General features: G+C 42.6%; 1 protein-coding gene across 1 annotated transcript in view; it reads right to left on the reverse strand.

Annotated features, from left to right (window-relative positions):
• Positions 1-22,216, reverse strand: part of LOC110509722 (NMDA receptor synaptonuclear signaling and neuronal migration factor) — a 53,334-nt gene extending 31,118 nt beyond the window's left edge. The window contains exon 1 of the mRNA XM_036967934.2: positions 21,840-22,216. Coding sequence (XP_036823829.1) covers positions 21,840-21,910 — 71 coding nt within the window. The 5' untranslated portion in view covers positions 21,911-22,216. The remainder of the gene's footprint in view (positions 1-21,839) is intronic.
• Between the last annotated feature and the right edge of the window lie 254 nt (positions 22,217-22,470).

A 22,470-nucleotide genomic window follows, 5' to 3' on the forward strand; every position in this document is an offset into this window, starting at 1 on the left:
AACAGACAGCATCATGGAATCTAGTTAGCATATCCTCCATTTTGCACATGCATAATTATCAGCCTTTGATTGACAGGCCTACAGAGAGACAGGGGCCCTGTGGTTAGATGTGCAGCATAACAAACAGACAGTGTGACTGAGCTCCCCGTTGACGGAGTCTGAAGCCATGTTTATGCCTGGTTCTAACATGCCTCCTTTGTCCTGATCGTGCTCACATTTTAAGACAGGTGTACATGATTAAAAGACTAAATGTGAACTGATTTTTGGTCAAATCTTAAGTGTAAACGGGCAAGATCAGGACAAGATCAGGATGAAGTACGCATGCTAGCTGTAGGTATAAATGGGGATTGAGACACATTGGCGCTGGAGACAGTGGAGACAGGTGTTGTCTGTGATCCAATAGGAGCTGTCAGACGTTTCCTACAGCCTCATGCAATGCACTGCCACCCATGCAGAGAGCTTTCTATCTTTCACTGTGTGTGTGTGTGTGTTAGTGTGTGTGTGTGTGTGTGTGTGTGTGTGTGTGTGTGTGTGTGTGTGTGTGTGTGTGTGTGTGTGTGTGTGTGTGTGTGTGTGTGTGTGTGTGTGTGTGTGTGTGTGTGTGCGTGCGTGTGTGCGTGCGCGTGTGTGTGTGTGTATAACAGCTTTGCATCTTTGGCCCTGCTTCTGACAGTGAGACGGATTAGAGCCAGGGATGATCCTATACAGCGACATCACTTCCTGTCGGCCCCCTCAACACAGGGATCGGGCCCACGCCAGCTCTCTCCTCTGAGAACGTGAAACACACTCATATGCAAAGCCCCAAACACATGAACCAACACACGTGATTCACATTGACAACCATTACAAAGACTGACTTGCGAATCCACACATAGAAATGGAAATCCATACAGCAGGTGTTCCTATGTACCAGCCCTGCCCTGGTATCTGTCCCTCAGTAGTCAGGAAACAGAAGAGGCACACAGTGGACGTCTCATCCCTGACAGCACTCTATTATTATAATGGAAGGCCAACACAGGCATCCCCACCAGGCCTTTTACAGACAATTCCCTGGGACTGACTGGGAGCCTTCATTGGAGAGAGACGAGGGGAACGCTCCCTCTTTTCTATTTGCCTCCCTCTCTCCGACTCAGTGTTTACATCAGTTAAAAAGGGTCCACTTCAGAGCCCCTCTGGGGTACTGTAAATGCACATTGCTTGAAGCTCCTCCACACAACAGTTACAGCAACAGTCTGGTTCTCTGGGTTTCGGGATGTCACCAGCAAAGGAGTGGCTCGACACGTGCACCAAGCGGCTCCTGTGCACATTTAAAAATAGCCCTGCATGCAGGTGTCTGTCACTGCACCTTCCCCCTTCCTCTCTGGCTAAACAGTAGCTTCCTCTCCGGGATGCTGTGTTTGTGTGTGTGGTGTGTGTCAGAGGAGGCTGGTGGGAGGAGCTATAGGAGGACAGGCTCGTTGTAATTTCCATATGTTTGATACCGTTCCATTTATTCCATTCCAGCCATTCCAATAATCCATCCTCCTAAAGCTCCTCCCACCAGCCTCCTCTGGTGTGTGTGTGCTTGTGTTTGTGTTTGTGGATGCATGCGAGCTAGTGGAATTCGTCATGGTGCGATTAGTCAGGCCTGCTGGGAGCTCTCTCTCGGTGTAGAGTGTGATTAAGCTGGTCTGGTGTAATGGGTAATTACTCCATCCCGTCTGAAGCTTCTGAAGGCTTTTTCATTTCTCCCTTTTTTTTATTATTCAGCAGCTCGGAGCTTTGATTAAAATCAACAACAGGATACATGCAGTTGCCTGGGAGATACAAAGCATCCATAAAACATGAGCCCGAAACAGAGGAGAAAAGAGAGAGCCAACCGCCTCTCCAACTCCATCTTATTTTCTAGTTTTCTCCTTCACTCGCTCCCTCTCTGCCTCTCTCTCTCTCTGCCTCTCTATCCCCCCCCTCTCTCTCTCTGTCTATCTCCCTCCTTTCCATCATCACACCCCAGAGGCTGGCACATCTGGAGGATGCTTAACTGTATAGAGGTGAGAGGGAGGGAAAACTAGGGTTAGTGAGACGGCATATTAGTGACAGAGAGAGAGAGACAGAGGGGGGAGGAAGGGGGAAGCATGCTCCCAGACATGTGAGTGGAGGAGAGGGTTGAGGTAAAGGATTTGGGGAAGGTGGAGGGGAGGACGATTACAACTGAGCGGAAGAAAAGAAAAGAGCATATTAAAGATGAAAGGTAGAGAAAGAAGAGGAGGAGGAGGATGTGGAAAGAAAACCAGAGGGAGAGGAGAGAGAGAAAGAGAGAAAATGGAGGTGACAAGTGGCTATGCCCGCAGCCCAGGACCCTGCAGCTGTAGCTACACAATGGTCATCACAATAGTGGGTGGAGAAATGTTGTGAGGATGCTACTATAGTAGAGAGTTTGAAGTCTGCGTGAGTATAGAGGTCTTGTCATGGGATATTCCAATTGACAGAAACAAAGAGTTTAAAGGAGGGATGAACGCCTTATATAGCATCTAGCTGTACAGGGGGACATGCAACCCATTCACTGCCAAAACTACACAGAGGAGTCTTCACTGTGCAACAGAACCTCAGAGATGCAAACAAATCCACGCGACAGAGTCATTCTACGACTCTGTAAAAGTCAATAAAAGGCTCTGCTCCATTAGTTATTGCGCTGTTGCAGATTGACAAAAGGGGGCATCATTTTGCTTCAGCATCATTTTCTCTCTGTCACTTTGCAACTCACCACTTCCGACCCTCTTACTAGTACTAGCTGGGCCAATATAGAGTTCTATACACCCCTTCATACACACTGTATACGAAACAAACAGCCCACATACTCCTCTTCAGTGTTCTACAATGTGTATACGTGTGTGTGTGTGTATGTATGTGTGTGTGTGTGTCAATGACTGCGTTTACACAGACAGCTCAATTCTGATGATTTTTCCAGTAATTGGCCTTTTTAAAAATCAGATCAGTTGTTTTGCCAATGATTGGGCAAAATATCAGAATTGGGCTGCCTGTGTAAACGCAGGGTTAAAATTCATAAGAAGTTCCCATTTCTCTATCAACTCACAATCCTTCCCTGTCGTTTCTCTATCAACTCACATTCCTTCCCTGTCGTTTCTCTATCAACTCACAATCCTTCCCTGTCGTTTCTCTATCAACTCACAATCCTTCCCTGTCGTTTCTCTATCAACTCACATTCCTTCCCTGTCGTTTCTCTATCAACTCTATCAATCCTTCCCTGTCGTTTCTCTATCAACTCACCATCCTTCCCTGTCGTTTCTCTATCAACTCACATTCCTTCCCTGTCGTTTCTCTATCAACTCTATCAATCCTTCCCTGTCGTTTCTCTATCAACTCACAATCCTTCCCTGTCGTTTCTCTATCAACTCACAATCCTTCCCTGTCGTTTCTCTATCAACTCACAATCCTTCCCTGTCGTTTCTCTATCAACTCACATTCCTTCCCTGTCGTTTCTCTATCAACTCTATCAATCCTTCCCTGTCGTTTCTCTATCAACTCACAATCCTTCCCTGGCGTTTCTCTATCAACTCACAATCCTTCCCTGTCGTTTCTCTATCAACTCTATCAATCCTTCCCTGTCGTTTCTCTATCAACTCACAATCCTTCCCTGTCGTTTCTCTATCAACTCTATCAATCCTTCCCTGTCGTTTCTCTATCAACTCACAATCCTTCCCTGTCGTTTCTCTATCAACTCACAATCCTTCCCTGTCGTTTCTCCATCAACTCACAATCCTTACCTGTCGTTTCTCTATCAACTCACATTCCTTCCCTGTCGTTTCTCTATCAACTCACAATCCTTCCCTGTCGTTTCTCCATCAACTCACATTCCTTACCTGTCGTTTCTCTATCAACTCACATTCCTTCCCTGTCGTTTCTCTATCAACTCACAATCCTTCCCTGTCGTTTCTCTCTCAACTATCAATCCTTCCCTGTCGTTTCTCTATCAACTCACAATCCTTCCCTGTCGTTTCTATATCAACTCACAATCCTTCCCTGTCGTTTCTCTATCAACTCACGTTCCTTCCCTGTCGTTTCTCTCTCAACTATCAATCCTTCCCTGTCGTTTCTCTATCAACTCACAATCCTTCCCTGTCGTTTCTCTATCAACTCACAATCCTTCCCTGTCGTTTCTCTATCAACTCACAATCCTTCCCTGTCGTTTCTCTATCAACTCTATCAATCCTTCCATGTCGTTTCTCTATCAACTCACAATCCTTCCCTGTCGTTTCTCTATCAACTCACAATCCTTCCCTGTCGTTTCTCTATCAACTCACATTCCTTCCCTGTCGTTTCTCTCTCAACTATCAATCCTTCCCTGTCGTTTCTCTATCAACTCACAATCCTTCCCTGTCGTTTCTCTATCAACTCACAATCCTTCCCTGTCGTTTCTCTATCAACTCACAATCCTTCCCTGTCGTTTCTCTATCAACTCTATCAATCCTTCCATGTCGTTTCTCTATCAACTCTATCAATCCTTCCCTGTCGTTTCTCTATCAACTATCAATCCTTCCCTGTCGTTTCTCTATCAACTCACAATCCTTCCCTGTCGTTTCTCTATCAACTCACAATCCTTCCCTGTCGTTTCTCTATCAACTCACATTCCTTCCCTGTCGTTTCTCTCTCAACTATCAATCCTTCCCTGTCGTTTCTCTATCAACTCACAATCCTTCCCTGTCGTTTCTCTATCAACTCACAATCCTTCCCTGTCGTTTCTCTATCAACTCACATTCCTTCCCTGTCGTTTCTCTCTCAACTATCAATCCTTCCCTGTCGTTTCTCTATCAACTCACAATCCTTCCCTGTCGTTTCTCTATCAACTCACAATCCTTCCCTGTCGTTTCTCTATCAACTCACATTCCTTCCCTGTCGTTTCTCTCTCAACTATCAATCCTTCCCTGTCGTTTCTCTATCAACTCACAATCCTTCCCTGTCGTTTCTCTATCAACTCACAATCCTTCCCTGTCGTTTCTCTATCAACTCACAATCCTTCCCTGTCGTTTCTCTATCAACTCTATCAAGCCTTCCATGTCGTTTCTCTATCAACTCTATCAATCCTTCCCTGTCGTTTCTCTATCAACTCACAATCCTTCCCTGTCGTTTCTCTATCAACTCACAATCCTTCCCTGTCGTTTCTCTATCAACTCACAATCCTTCCCTGTCGTTTCTCTATCAACTCACAATCCTTCCCTGTCGTTTCTCTATCAACTCACATTCCTTCCCTGTCGTTTCTCTCTCAACTATCAATCCTTCCCTGTCGTTTCTCTATCAACTCACAATCCTTCCCTGTCGTTTCTCTATCAACTCACAATCCTTCCCTGTCGTTTCTCTATCAACTCACAATCCTTCCCTGTCGTTTCTCTATCAACTCTATCAATCCTTCCATGTCGTTTCTTTATCAACTCTATCAATCCTTCCCTGTCGTTTCTCTATCAACTCACAATCCTTCCCTGTCGTTTCTCTATCAACTCACATTCCTTCCCTGTCGTTTCTCTGTCAACTCACAATCCTTCCCTGTCGTTTCTCTATCAACTCACAATCCTTCCCTGTCGTTTCTCTATCAACTCTATCAATCCTTCCCTGTCGTTTCTCTATCAACTCACAATCCTTCCCTGTCGTTTCTCTATCAACTCACAATCCTTCCCTGTCGTTTCTCTCTCAACTATCAATCCTTCCCTGTCGTTTCTCTATCAACTCACATTCCTTCCCTGTCGTTTCTCTACCAACTCTATCAATCCTTCCCTGTCGTTTCTCTATCAACTCTATCAATCCTTCCCTGTCGTTTCTCTATCAACTCACAATCCTTCCCTGTCGTTTCTCTATCAACTCACAATCCTTCCCTGTCGTTTCTCTATCAACTCACAATCCTTCCCTGTCGTTTCTCTATCAACTCACATTCCTTACCTGTCGTTTCTCTATCAACTCTATCAATCCTTCCCTGTCGTTTCTCTATCAACTCACAATCCTTCCCTGTCGTTTCTCTATCAACTCACATTCCTTCCCTGTCGTTTCTCTATCAACTCACCATCCTTCCCTGTCGTTTCTCTATCAACTCACAATCCTTCCCTGTCGTTTCTCTATCAACTCACAATCCTTCCCTGTCGTTTCTCTATCAACTCACAATCCTTCCCTGTCGTTTCTCCATCAACTCACCATCCTTCCCTGTCGTTTCTCTACCAACTCACAATCCTTCCCTGTCGTTTCTCTATCAACTCACCATCCTTCCCTGTCGTTTCTCTATCAACTCACAATCCTTCCCTGTCGTTTCTCTATCAACTCACCATCCTTCCCTGTCGTTTCTCTATCAACTCACAATCCTTCCCTGTCGTTTCTCTATCAACTCACAATCCTTCCCTGTCGTTTCTCTATCAACTCTATCAATCCTTACCTGTCGTTTCTCTATCAACTCACATTCCTTCCCTGTCGTTTCTCTATCAACTCACAATCCTTCCCTGTCGTTTCTCCATCAACTCACATTCCTTACCTGTCGTTTCTCTATCAACTCACATTCCTTCCCTGTCGTTTCTCTATCAACTCACAATCCTTCCCTGTCGTTTCTCTCTCAACTATCAATCCTTCCCTGTCGTTTCTCTATCAACTCACAATCCTTCCCTGTCGTTTCTCTATCAACTCACAATCCTTCCCTGTCGTTTCTCTATCAACTCACATTCCTTCCCTGTCGTTTCTCTCTCAACTATCAATCCTTCCCTGTCGTTTCTCTATCAACTCACAATCCTTCCCTGTCGTTTCTCTATCAACTCACAATCCTTCCCTGTCGTTTCTCTATCAACTCACAATCCTTCCCTGTCGTTTCTCTATCAACTCTATCAATCCTTCCATGTCGTTTCTCTATCAACTCTATCAATCCTTCCCTGTCGTTTCTCTATCAACTATCAATCCTTCCCTGTCGTTTCTCTATCAACTCACAATCCTTCCCTGTCGTTTCTCTATCAACTCACAATCCTTCCCTGTCGTTTCTCTATCAACTCACATTCCTTCCCTGTCGTTTCTCTCTCAACTATCAATCCTTCCCTGTCGTTTCTCTATCAACTCACAATCCTTCCCTGTCGTTTCTCTATCAACTCACAATCCTTCCCTGTCGTTTCTCTATCAACTCACAATCCTTCCCTGTCGTTTCTCTATCAACTCTATCAATCCTTCCCTGTCGTTTCTCTATCAACTCACAATCCTTCCCTGTCGTTTCTCTATCAACTCACATTCCTTCCCTGTCGTTTCTCTGTCAACTCACAATCCTTCCCTGTCGTTTCTCTATCAACTCACAATCCTTCCCTGTCGTTTCTCTATCAACTCTATCAATCCTTCCCTGTCGTTTCTCTATCAACTCACAATCCTTCCCTGTCGTTTCTCTATCAACTCACAATCCTTCCCTGTCGTTTCTCTCTCAACTATCAATCCTTCCCTGTCGTTTCTCTATCAACTCACATTCCTTCCCTGTCGTTTCTCTACCAACTCTATCAATCCTTCCCTGTCGTTTCTCTATCAACTCTATCAATCCTTCCCTGTCGTTTCTCTATCAACTCACAATCCTTCCCTGTCGTTTCTCTATCAACTCACAATCCTTCCCTGTCGTTTCTCTATCAACTCACAATCCTTCCCTGTCGTTTCTCTATCAACTCACCATCCTTCCCTGTCGTTTCTCTATCAACTCACAATCCTTCCCTGTCGTTTCTCTATCAACTCACAATCCTTCCCTGTCGTTTCTCTATCAACTCTATCAATCCTTCCCTGTCGTTTCTCTATCAACTCTATCAATCCTTCCCTGTCGTTTCTCTATCAACTCACATTCCTTCCCTGTCGTTTCTCTATCAACTCACAATCCTTCCCTGTCGTTTCTCTATCAACTCTATCAATCCTTCCCTGTCGTTTCTCTATCAACTCACAATCCTTCCCTGTCGTTTCTCCATCAACTCACAATCCTTCCCTGTCGTTTCTCTATCAACTCTATCAATCCTTCCCTGTCGTTTCTCTATCAACTCTATCAATCCTTCCCTGTCGTTTCTCTATCAACTCACAATCCTTCCCTGTCGTTTCTCTATCAACTCACAATCCTTTCCTGTCGTTTCTCTATCAACTCACAATCCTTCCCTGTCGTTTCTCTATCAACTCACAATCCTTCCCTGTCGTTTCTCTATCAACTCACAATCCTTCCCTGTCGTTTCTCTACCAACTCTATCAATCCTTCCCTGTCGTTTCTCTATCAACTCACAATCCTTCCCTGTCGTTTCTCTACCAACTCACAATCCTTCCCTGTCGTTTCTCTATCAACTCACATTCCTTCCCTGTCGTTTCTCTATCAACTCACAATCCTTCCCTGTCGTTTCTCTATCAACTCTATCAATCCTTCCCTGTCGTTTCTCTATCAACTCACAATCCTTCCCTGTCGTTTCTCTATCAACTCTATCAATCCTTCCCTGTCCTTTCTCTTTGCCTCTTAATGCAGTGAAACGACATACTCCGATATCATTTAGAGGACAAACAACTAATGCCGCAAGACAAGCAGCAGTCCACTGGCAGGATTCTCAGTAGTCCTTGGATACCTGTAGATCAAATCCCCAGCCTTTGGCTCCCCTCATCTATAAACAATGGGCTGGCCAGCAATATCTTTAAATGTTGGTGAATCGAATCCTCTCGCTGTTTCACTAATTGAATAGCTTTTTCTCTTCCAGCTGCTTAGCTCAACTCCCTGAGCTTAAATCCACCTGATAGGTGTGAGTAGTTGCAGGCTCTTGTAGGGGGGCTTTATAGGGCATTGGGGCCCAGCACTTGATCAGAGGACCGATTAAAATGCCACCTCGTCAGAGAGTAGGAGCCACTTCAGCCTCCTCAACCCTGAGTTTGGCACTGAATTCCCTCCCGCCCCCGACGCAGCTCATCAAACACATGCACAGAAGTATTTACACTCAAACGCACACACACACACACACACATAACCAGCACCAAACACGACAGAGGCCTAACTGCTGTGTGTCGGTATCATCTCACCCAATCAGGGTAATAACAGCAATCACTATAATGACCTTTAATACACAGGGACGGAGGGAGAAAGAGAGAGAACACAGGAGCTCGATAGCTCCTTTCACAGTTGAGTAAGCTAATCTTAAGATAGTTCAGCTCTGAAGAACAGACAGACAAGGGGGGTAGAGGAATAAATAACCGAGGGAAAGCAGCATTATGTGAGAGGATCGGGAACAGACAAATAAACGGGGTAAGGCTATCTGTCACGCTGCATCACCAGAGACAATGCACTGGCCGTAGAGATAGAATGACTCATTGTATTGCCATTGCACTGGCACTCCTTTCAACCCGCCTGCCTTTTCTTTGACAGAAACCCATCGCTCCATCTGTCAGAGTGCTCTCGTTGTCCAATTAGCTTCAACTGATCAATCATATCGCTCTCCTTAAGGACACACAGATCAAGAATTTGGGGATTTTCCAAAGACGATCCAAATGGCTGCAGGGTGAGCTAACTGTTGCTCTAGCCCGAGCTGGTCGAAGGGTTCAGTAGTCTGTGTGATCTGTAATGCAATCAGGTATACGTCAGATAGGGGACTCTAGATGGATAAAACCTGTTTTGGCATGGACGTTGAGGGCTTCCACCATTTTAAAGTAGTCAACTTGGTGGTGCATTCTATGGGTTAAGGGATGATTCCATCAGGGTCATCAGGAGGGACCAGCCAATGAATTATACTTGTGAGTAAACACTAGGCAGTGTGCACTCTTTCAGGTTGTATACCAACTCATAGGAGTAGTAGAAGAAGAAAATGGACTACTTCAAAATGGAGAAGACCTCAATGGAGCTGCCCGTGCTCTCACAGACTATCTATCTCTGTGGTGTTCACACACCCGGGCAGAAGGCGGCTGTCTCCGCATCTTCACTGAGTCAGTCTGACACTCTGTCTGCACTGTCCAATCAACACCTAGAGTGGCCAGACACCTCATAGTGCGGGGCATTTGGATTGGCTGTTGGATGCGATTAACTGTCCGACCCCATCCACCCCTATACGATAAGCACTGTGTGCTGTAAAGACACAAAGCATTACTCTTCACCAGACTGTAAATACTAACAAGAGTGTGTAAAAATACCGGTAAACGGTAATGAGTGATGACTCAGACACCGGACACACACCGGCTGTCCGGACACAGTGGCTGAGATGTGCGTGACCTCCAGTCGTTTGCTGTGTCCCCTGGCGGAGCTCTTCAGTGAGGCCCCCCCTCCACAGTTTGACCCTGTGTTTCCTGACGCTAACGCCAGAAACGGATGAGCGAGACAGAGAGGCCTCGCCACTGTGGATGAGAACAGCTGGCCTCATCCATCACACAGACACCGGCCTACGGGAGCACGGAGGAGCCACGGAGCTCAGCCATATGTCCCACTAACACAGGACGCACACTTTCACCTGAGACTGTCTGTTCCACTGCTTCTGGTTCAGGTTCAGCCTCGGAGATGAGTGCGGTTTGAGTGGGCTAAAAGAAGAGGACAGGAAAGAGAAAGCATTGCAATGAATCCATAGGTGGGCAACAGAGAGGAAAAGGGAAGGCGAAATGTCAAAAATCGTAGGTACTATCGCTAAGATAAAGAGGGAACATGCTATGTGTCGGGATCCAGCAGGGACAGAAGGTACTGTGAATGAGGCTCTTTGATGGAGCACAGAGGGAGAGAAATATGAGAAGGCATAGAGTAAAGCACAGTGGGATAGAGCAGGAGAACAGGCACTGCAAAAAGAAAGACCACTCTGATAGGAGGAGCAGTTTGCAGAGCTGCAGGGCCCTGCCTGCCCTTTAGACAATGGGGAGGAGAGCAGGACGGGGTGCATCAAATAGAAGGACTCTGTGTACCAGCTGTACTGTTGTGTGTGTGTGTGTGTGTGTGTGTGTGTGTGTGTGTGTGTGTGTGTGTGTGTGTGTGTGTGTGTGTGTGTGTGTGTGCCTGTGCATGTGTGTGTGTACGTGAAAGCATGTGTGTAGAAAGCAGGACCACTGGAGGAGCTTCTGTGTGTTGAGCACGTTCAGCCCACAGACCCTGACACCCTTTTAATGGCTTTATGGGGTCACAACGTCTCGCAGCACAGGCCTGACTGTGAATACCAATCATATAGGCCAGCTGTGTGCATGTGTCTATGAGAGAGAGGCATACTGTGTGTGTGTGTGTGTGTGTGTGTGTGTGTGTGTGTGTGTGTGTGTGTGTGTGTGTGTGTGTGTGTGTGTGTGTGTGTGTGTGTGTGTGTGTGTGTGTGTGTGTGTGTGTGTGTGTGTGTGTGTGTCTAGAGATGTCGGATCTTAACTTGATCATTATTTTGTGGCAGAGAACTTTCCCCTTGCATCGGGAAATTCAAAATGAGCGTTGAGAGTCCCTGAAAATGAGCAGTTCTCTTTCTCTCCATGCGGGGGCAGTAGAGTCATTGGGATCAGGGCTTGCTATCAAAATAAATGTCTCTTGCTTCCTCAAACACTACAGGCCAAGGTCCTATTACTGCAACATTCAAATGTACAAAAATGTGCCTGAAACGCAGCCATACAGATCAGCCACCATTGTTTTATATAGCTGAATAAGATAGATATTGGTCTCCACTAGGCTATGACATACAAGTGTCAAGTGTATGCTAAAGTCAAGATTCAGTTCAATTGTGGCCTGGGGTGGTCTAGAGGTTCGGGACACAGCCTTCAGAGCACATAAAGGCCTACAGTGTTAGTGTTGGTTTGAAGCCAGCCCATGCCCTTGTGGCACAAATAATTAAATCGCCCTGACCATTTTAAATATGGACAGTTCGGGGATATTTTACCCCTGATCTTGATAATAAATTACCATACCAGACACTATTAGACAACATAAATAACAAACAAATAAAATAGACTACACCAACATTAGTTTCCATTCATACAAAGTGTTGGGTAAATTGTCAAGGTAGATGTGCCGTGGTAAACGAGGAAATGCTTGATTTATATTATTGTACGGAATGCTGGTCAAACATATAAATCGCCTTTAGTCCAAAAAGTTATTCTGATTGCAATACAATCCAGGGGGCGAACATACACTACATGACCAAAAAGTACGTGGACACCTGCTCGACCATCTCATTCCAAAATCATGGGCATTGATACGGAGTCGCTCCCCTCTTTGCTGCTACAACAGCCTCCACTCTTCTGGGCTTTCCACTAGATGTTGGAACTTGGCTGCATGGACTTTATATTCCATTCAGCCACAAGCGCAGTAGTGAGGTCGGGCACTGATGTTGGGCGATTAGGCCTGCCTCGCAGTCGGTGTTCCAATTCATCTGAAAGGTGTTCGATGGGGTTGAGATCAAGGCTCTGTGCAGGCCAGTCAAGTTCCTCCACACCGATCTCGACAAACCATTTCTGTATGTGCCTCGCTTTGTGCACGGGGACATTGTCATGCTGAAACAGGAAAGGGCCTTCCCAAAGCTGTTGCCACAAAGTTGGAAGTATAGAATCGTCTAGAATGTCTTTGTATGCTGTAACATCAAGATTTCCCTTCACTGGAACTAAGGGGCCTAGCCCGAACCATGAAAACAGTCCCAGACCATTATTCCTCCTACACCAAACTTTACAGTTGGCACTATGCATTCAGGCAGGTAGTGTTATCCTGGCATCCATCAAACCCAGATTTGTCTGTCGGATTGCCAGATGGTGAAGCGTGATTCATCACTCCAGAGTACGCGTTTCCACTGCTCCAGAGTCCAATGGCTGCAAGCTTTACCCCACTCCAGCCGATGCTTGGCATTGCACATGGTGATTTTAGACTTATGTGCGGCTGCTCGGTCCATGGAAACCCATTTCATGAAGTTCCCGACGAACAGTTTTTGTGCTGACGTTCCTTCCAGAGGCAGTTTGGGATTTGGTAGTGAGTGTTGCAACCGAGGACAGACGATGTTCATGTTTCAGCACTCGGCAGTCCAGTTCTCTGAGCTTGTGTGGCCTACCACTTCACGGCTGAGCCGTTGTTGCTCCTAGACGTTTCCACTTCACAGTAACAGCACTTACAGTTGACCAGGGCAGCTTTGGCAGGGCATAAATTTGACGAACTGACTTGTTGGAAAGGTGGGATCCTATGATGGTGCCACGTTGAAAGTCACTGAGCACTTCAGTATGGCCATTCTACTGCCAATGTTTGTCTATGGAGATCGCATGGCTGTGTGGTCGATTTTATACACTTGTTAGCAACGGGTGTGGCTGAAATAGCCGAATCCACTAATTTGAAGGGGTGTCCACATACTTTTGTGTATATATAGAAATATATATAGTGTATCTTGAAAGATTTTGGTTGAAAGCAGGACTAACATTAATGTAACACTGACATCGTATTTTAGGGCGCAGTAATGAGGTGACCAATAATGATTGCAATTGAGATCAGCTGTGTGGGTGAATTTAGTGCTATTGATTGTTTAATGAGACATCAGCTGGCGATAATCTAGTGCAATCGATGGTTGCACAAGGCCCATTGTTATTTGATTATATTCCAGTACATTCTTTATGCTACCCGTTAGCCTATTCATTGTCAAATAATGAAAGGTGAAAACTGATAATAGACTACTGTTTGTTTTCCCCCGGCTGAGTTGATGCGCTGATTTGGGCCATCAGTTGATTGATCGATGTAGGCCTACTGTACGTACACACGTTCCTCCAGACTAGTATATCTTCAAGCTTTTGTTGAGCTGAGGCACATTTCCTCGATGCGTAAATTATCAGACTATTTATTTAACACTCTTTAAAAACGCAATTCAGTTGTGGGCCTAATTAATGTAGGTCACGAAATCGACCAGGACTCATGCGGCTCGGAGCACTCGGAGCTGGAGTGCGCTGTATAGATCACTGTGCTACAACGGTTCACAATGTTCTAGCAAGCACTAAGAATACTGATTATTCTTAGTGCTTGCCTCCCCCAAACCACTCGGAATGAATGCCTAGACTGTTAACCTTTGACTTGTTTCTGTTTTAACGCTGTAACGACGTGGAATTAATGTGCCAAAAATAGACATTCATCCACGAATCAAAGAGCAGGAATCAAATCCTTGCCAATTTCGGCATATGTGTGTTGGGGTCCGTGCCTTTAACCGCAAGACCACACAGGTAACCAAAACAGTTTATTCTGCTTACTGTTTGCCTTCAACATATAATAAAACAATTTATCTAATGTAGGTACGGTACTGCATTGTATAAAAAAAAAACGCTTCCAGCTGCCCCCTGGTGGCGATTCTAAATCTTTCTTCAGATATTTAAATCCTCTTGCTGCAGGATTATTTCCCCCCTACGATGAGTGTGTACATTGTTTAGATTTGTTTAGTACTGTACATGTTACATAGATTAGGTTAGTACTGTACATGTTACAGATTAAGTTAGTACTGTACATGTTACATGTTACATGTATTAGGTTAGTACTGTACATGTTACATAGATTAGGTTAGTACTGTACATGTTACATAGATTAGGTTAGTACTGTACATGTTAAATAGATTAGGGTAGTACTGTACATGTTACATTGATTAGTTTAGTACTGTACATGTTACATGTTACATAGATTAGGGTAGTACTCTACATGTTACATAGATTAGGTTAGTACTGTACATGTTACATAGATTAGGTTAGTACTGTACATGTTACATAGATTAGGTTAGTACTGTACATGTACAGTACTAACCTAATCTATGTAACATGTACAGTACTAACCTAATCTATGTAACATGTTACATAGATTAGGTTAGTACTGTACATGTTACATGTTACATGTATTAGGTTAGTACTGTACATGTTACATAGATTAGGTTAGTAATGTACATGTTACATAGATTAGGTTAGTACTGTACATGTTACATAGATTAGGTTAGTACTGTACATGTTACGAGTTACATAGATTTGTTTAGTACTGTACATGTTACAGAGATTAGGTTAGTACTGTACATGTTACATTGATTAGTTTAGTACTGTACATGTTACATAGATAAGGTTAGTACTGTACATGTTACATAGATTAGGTTAGTACTGTACATGTTACATAGATTAGGTTAGTACGGTACATGTTACATAGATTAGGTTAGTACTGTACATGTTACATAGATTAGGTTAGTACTGTACATGTACAGTACTAACCTAATCTATGTAACATGTACAGTACTAACCTAATCTATGTAACATGTTACATAGATTAGGTTAGTACTGTACATGTTACATGTTACATGTATTAGGTTAGTACTGTACATGTTACATAGATTAGGTTAGTACTGTACATGTTACATAGATTAGGTTAGTACTGTACATGTTACGAGTTACATAGATTTGTTTAGTACTGTACATGTTACAGAGATTAGGTTAGTACTGTACATGTTACATTGATTAGTTTAGTACTGTACATGTTACATGTTACAGATTAGGGTAGTACTGTACATGTTACATAGATTAGATTAGTACTGTACATGTTACATAGATAAGGTTAGTAGTGTACATGTTACATAGATTCGGTTAGTACTGTACATGTTACATAGATTAGGTTAGTACTGTACATGTTACATAGAATAGGTTAGTACTGTACATGTTACATAGATTAGGGTAGTACTGTACATGTTACATAGATTAGGTTAGTACTGTACATGTTACATAGATAAGGTTAGTACTGTACATGTTACATAGATTAGGTTAGTACTGTACATGTTACATAGATTAGATTAGTACTGTACATGTTACATAGATTAGGTTAGTACTGTACATGTTACATGTTACATAGATTAGGGTAGTACTGTACATGTTACATAGATTAGGTTAGTACTGTACATGTTACATGTTACATAGATTAGGTTAGTACTGTACATGTTACATGTTACATAGATTAGGGTAGTACTGTACATGTTACATGTATTAGGTTAGTACTGTACATGTTACATAGATTAGGTTAGTACTGTACATGTTACATAGATTAGGTTAGTACTGTACATGTTACATAGATTAGGTTAGTACTGTACATGTTACATGTTACATAGATTTGTTTAGTACTGTACATGTTACAGAGATTAGGTTAGTACTGTACATGTTACATTGATTAGTTTAGTACTGTACATGTTACATGTTACATAGATTAGGGTAGTACTGTACATGTTACATAGATTAGATTAGTACTGTACATGTTACATAGATAAGGTTAGTACTGTACATGTTACATAGATTAGGTTAGTACTGTACATGTTACATAGATTAGGTTAGTACTGTACATGTTACATAGATTAGGTTAGCACTGTACATGTTACATATTACACAGATTAGGTTAGTACTGTACATGTTACATGTTACATAGATTAGGGTAGTACTGTACATGTTACATAGATTAGGTTAGTACTGTACATGTTACATGTTACATAGATTAGGTTAGTACTGCACATGTTACATGTTACATAGATCAGGGTAGTACTGTACATGTTACATAGATTAGGGTAGTACTGTACATGTTACATGTTACATAGATTAGGTTAGTACTGTGCATGTTACATAGATTAGGGTAGTACTGTACATGTTACATGTTACAGAGATTAGGTTAGTACTGTACATGTTACATTGATTAGTTTAGTACTGTACATGTTACATAGATTAGGGTAGTACTGTACATGTTACATAGATTAGATTAGTACTGTACATGTTACACAGATAAGGTTAGTACTGTACATGTTACATAGATTAGGTTAGTACTGTACATGTTACATAGATTAGGTTAGTACTGTACATGTTACATATTACACAGATTAGGTTAGTACTGTACATGTTACATGTTACATAGATTAGGGTAGTACTGTACATGTTACATAGATTAGGTTAGTACTGTACATGTTACATAGATTAGGTTAGTACTGTGCATGTTACATAGATTAGGGTAGTACTGTACATGTTACATGTTACAGAGATTAGGTTAGTACTGTACATGTTACATGTTAAAGAGATTAGGTTAGTACTGTACATGTTACATGTTACATAGATTAGGTTAGTACTGTATATGTTACAAGCATTTCGCTACACTCGCATTAACATCTGCTAACCATGTGTATGTGACAAATAAAATTTGATTTGATTTGACATGTTACATAGATTAGGTTAGTACTGTACATGTTACATAGATTAGGGTAGTACTGGACATGTTACATGTTACATAGATTAGATTAGTACTGCACATGTTACAGAGATGAGGTTAGTACTGTACATGTTACATGTTACATAGATTAGGTTAGTACTGTACATGTTACATGTTACATAGATTAGATTAGTACTGCACATGTTACAGAGATTAGGTTAGTACTGTACATGTTACATAGATTAGGTTAGTACTGTACATGTTACATGTTACATAGATTAGGTTAGTACTGTACATGTTACATAGATTAGGTTAGAACTGTACATGTTACATGTTACATATATTAGGTTAGCACTGTACATGTTACATAGATTAGGGTAGTACTGTACATGTTACATAGATTAGGGTAGTACTGTACATGTTACATGTTACATAGATTGGGTTAGTACTGTACATGTTACATGGATTAGGTTAGTACTGTACATGTTGCATAGATTACGTTAGTACTGTACATGTTACATAGATTAGGTTAGTACTGTACATGTTACATGTTACATAGATTAGGTTAGTACTGTACATGTTACATAGATTAGGTTAGTACTGTACATGTTACATGTTACATAGATTAGGTTTGTACTGTACATGTTACATAGATTAGGTTAGTACTGTACATTTTACATGTTACATATATTAGGTTAGCACTGTACATGTTACATAGATTAGGTTAGTACTGTACATGTTACACAGATTAGGTTAGTACTGTACATGTTACATAGATTAAGTTAGTACTGTACATGTTACATGTTACATAGATTAGGTTAGTACTTTACATGTTACATAGATTAGGTTAGTACTGTACATGTTACATAGATTAGGTTAGTACTGTACATGTTACATGTTACATAGATTAGGTTAGCACTGTACATGTTACATATATTAGGGTAGTACTGTACATGTTACATTGATTAGTTTAGCACTGTACATGTTATATAGATTAGGTTAGTACTGTACATGTTACGTAGATTAGGTTAGTACTGTACATGCTACATAGATTAGGTTAGTACTGTACATGTTACATAGATTAGGTCAGTACTGTACATGTTACATAGATTAGGTTAGTACTGTACATGTTACATAGATTAGGGTAGTACTGTACATGTTACATAGATTAGGTTAGTACTGTACATGTTACATAGATTAGGGTAGTACTGTACATGTTACATAGATTAGGTTAGTACTGTACATGTTACATAGATTAGGTTAGTACTGTACATGTTACATAGATTAGGTTAGTACTGTACATGTTACAGATTATGTTAGTACTGTACATGTTACATAGATTAGGTTAGTACTGTACATGTTACATAGATTAGGGTAGTACTGTACATGTTACATAGATTAGGTTAGTACTGTACATGTTACATGTTACATAGATTAGGTTAGTACTGTACATGTTGCATAGATTAGGTTAGTACTGTACATGTTACAGAGATTAGGTTAGTACTGTACATGTTACATAGATTAGGTTAGTACTGTACATGTTACATGTTACATAGATTAGGTTAGTACTATACATGTTACATAGATTAGGTTAGTACTGTACATGTTACATGTTACATAGATTAGGGTAGTACTGTACATGTTACATAGATTAGGTTAGTACTGTACATGTTACATAGATTAGGGTAGTACTGTACATGTTACATATATTAGGTTAGTACTGTACATGTTACATGTTACATAGATTAGGTTAGTACTGTACATGTTGCATAGATTAGGTTAATACTGTACATGTTACAGAGATTAGGTTAGTACTGTACATGTTACATAGATTAGGTTAGTACTGTACATGTTACATAGATTAGGTTAGTACTGTACATGTTACATGTTACATAGATTAGGTTAGTACTGTACATGTTACATAGTTTAGGTTAGTACTGTGCATGACCATGCATTGATGAATTCATATGCAGGTGAGTGAGTCATGAATATTGAATGTGTTAGATGTGTGATCTCAGTAATGACAATAAAGGTTGGAGCTGACTGAGCTGAGATGAGTATACTGAGAAGTGTAGAGAGGAGTGTACTGAGGAGTGTACTGAGGAGTGTACAGAGGAGTGTACTGAGGAGTGTACTGAGGAGTGTACTGAGAGGAGTGTACTGAGGAGTGTACTGAGGAGTGTAATTAGGAGTGTACAGAAGAGTGTACTGAGGAGTGTACTGAGGAGTGTACAGAGGAGTGTGCAGAGGAGTGTACTGAGGAGTGTACTGAGAGGAGTGTAATGAGGAGTGTACTGAGGAGTGTACTGAGAGGAGTGCACAGAGGAGTGTGCTGAGAGGAGCGTAATGAGGAGTGTACTGAGGAGTGTCCTGAGGAGTGTACTGAGGATTGTACTGGGTAGTGTACTGAGGAGTGTAATGAGGAGTGTAATGAGGAGTGTACTGAGGAGTGTAATGAGGAGTGTACTGAGGAGTGTACTGAGGAATGCACTGAGGAGTGTACTGAGGAGTGTACTGAGGAGTGTAATGAGGAGTGTACTGAGGAGTGTACTGAGGAGTGTACTGAGGAATGCACTGAGGAGTTTACTGAGGAGTGCACAGAGGAGTGTGCTGAGGAGTGTACTGAGGAGTGTAATGAGGAGCGTACTGAGGAGTGTACTGAGGAGTGCACAGAGGAGTGTGCTGAGAGGAGTGTACTGAGGAGTGTACTGAGGAGTGTAATGAGGAGCGTACTGAGGAGCGTAATGAGGAGTGTACTGAGGAGTGTAATGAGGAGTGTACTGAGGAGTTTAATGAGGAGTGCACTGAGGAGTGTAATGAGGAGTGTACTGAGGAGTGTACTGAGCCTGGATCCTACTCTAGTGTATACTACTGTTTGTTCAATCATATCATTCAAACTCCAGTCAACTGAAAGGCATGAGAGATAATGTCCATGAGTCAGGCAGGAGATTGGTGTGTGTGCGTGTGTGTGTGTGTGTGTGTTTGTGTGTGTGTGTGTGTGTGAAGAAAGAGATGAGAGAAATGTAAAAGAGAAAGATGTCCCCTTTCTCCTGTCATAGCCCTGTGTGTGTTCAGAGAAAGTAGCGCAGTACAGAGTGGAAAACACACACACAGCACTGCATACAGAGAGGGTTAACACACACACACACACACACAGAATGACATAAGCATACCAATATAATCCAACATCTATCTATGACATTAACCCAGCATCTGGATTCAAGGTCATGCAGTGACCTCCATTAAACAAAGGTTGTGTGACAACTCATGTGTGACCAATCAGATATGTTTATCTCTGTGAATTTCTCTCCTATTCCACCTGCTGCAAGGTCCATTTAAACCCACCAAGGTGCAGCTGCAGTCATGATGGCATGAGGGAGCCATCACACTGATTTCATTAGTGGCTAAATTGAGTCGAGGCCGATCCATTTTATGGAATCCATAATCAGACGACGTGCTTTGAGAAAACTGCGGGTTATTCCGCTCATATTACCCAAACAGTAAACACAGGATACCTGCGCATTGCCAACTTTAGAATAAACGTAAATGCGGTGCTGTTAGACATTATTGCCTTGGTGACACGGTTTCAGAAATCTCACAGATGAATGACCTGTGTTTAAACTTTCACAGGGCACGCGAAGTAACGTTTAGCTCACGTGAGTCGTTTAGACTGGTTAGCTTTAGCCTATAGCCTCAGAGACCTGCCAAATATAGGATTGTTTATGCTTTCTTTGCTTAATAAATGAACGGTGGCGTTTATAGGCATTCTGTTTCCATTTTTCGACTGGTGCAATAACTCACCGTGACGCCCGATGACCGAAGGCGCGCGAGTCAATTGCGGCTGATTGATGAATTGATAGCTCGATCATTTTCCCGCAGGGTGCAACGCCAGTGCATCCAATACCGGTAGTCGCTGCTATTAAGGTCAAATGCAGACCATTACAAATCCAATTGTTTCTAAAGATAACGGTTAATGGTACGTGTCCGTCTTATCTGATCCATTGGTTTGAAACAAGTCACCATCCGTGCAGTGGGACCCATAGGCTACAGTCTCCTAAATGGGTTAGACGACGTTGCCATCATTGTACCTTTCTTTTACATATCATGTTTGATTTTAGGCCGCCTTCAAGAGCTATATGTGCGAATGTGTTAAACTGTTGTCTGCAAATGAGATCCAGACAGAGTGAACTGAAGTTGAAATGGACTAAACTCAAACTGATCTAAATTGCACTGCACCATACAGATGTCCAGTATACGTGAACATATTCCCTGTCATGATACACACTTTCTGCATGCGCCAATGGTGAGAACAAAGGCCACTTTGGGAACCTAAACCGTAAATTGTGCAACCCATCAATTGCTATTTGTGCAACCAAGTCATGTCGAGAAAGCTGAAGACGCAGGGATGGGTTGATGTTGCTCCCCGATTATTATGATGATATCTATCCTAACTGTCCTGCACGGGACGACATAACGTAAAATAATTGCGGGGGGACCCACCATGAATAGATCTAGGCGTTGATAAACGCGCAATTACGCAGTTTCGTTGGTTAGCCTAAATACACCTGTTCTTGTTGCATAAAGAGGTAGCCTTAATGTCACTGTTAGGTCCTATCTCACGCTATGTTCAGTAATTTTGTAGCACAGCATATATCTGGCTACAGTGTGACGGTAATGCCGAAAGGCTAGTCTGTCGGTGGGTGTTTGGTCGGTCGGGACAGAGGGCACTCACCTAACTTTTGCTGCCACGGAAGATGTCGCATCGTTTCTTATATTCTTCCTTTTGGACACGGCAGTTCCCATGCTGACATGGAAACGACGCAAGCAGGAAAACAGCTCATTCCAGAAAACCTAGGATGGAGAAATGCGGCGAGAAGGTTGAAGGGAATCCAGGAAAGACTGTGGCAACTGGCGAGAGTTCCACTTCGGCAGTAATCGTGGTATTTTCACGTCTGCAGAGCTCTCTCTGAAAGAAACCAGATAGTAATGCAACGGATAGATACGGGTGCCCTTTCTCGCTGCTGTGTCTTCAGAGTGCGTGTGAGGTAACGTGTACTGAACGAAAACACTGTGACGCTCTCTCTCTCTCTCTCTCTCGCTCATGCTCTCTTCATTGATCAGAACCAGAGAAAATGGGATGTGAGGGGGTTGGACTCCTGCTTGTCATCATTAGGTGTGTGTGTGTGTGCGTGTGTGTGTGTGTGTGTGTGTGTGTAGGGGGGGGGGGGGGGGGGGGGCAGTGGACAGGAAACTGAGTAGAGCCATATAAGGAGCTGTTATCCCCCTACACCAAAGTGAATTTCTGCAGTATAAGTTTGTACACACAAATACAGGTATGTGCAAGTGCATTGTCCCACGTTTTA

The sequence above is a fragment of the Oncorhynchus mykiss genome, chromosome 29, assembly GCF_057628025.1.
Source record: "Oncorhynchus mykiss isolate SJ-2025 chromosome 29, ASM5762802v1, whole genome shotgun sequence".
Lineage (NCBI taxonomy): Eukaryota > Metazoa > Chordata > Actinopteri > Salmoniformes > Salmonidae > Oncorhynchus > Oncorhynchus mykiss.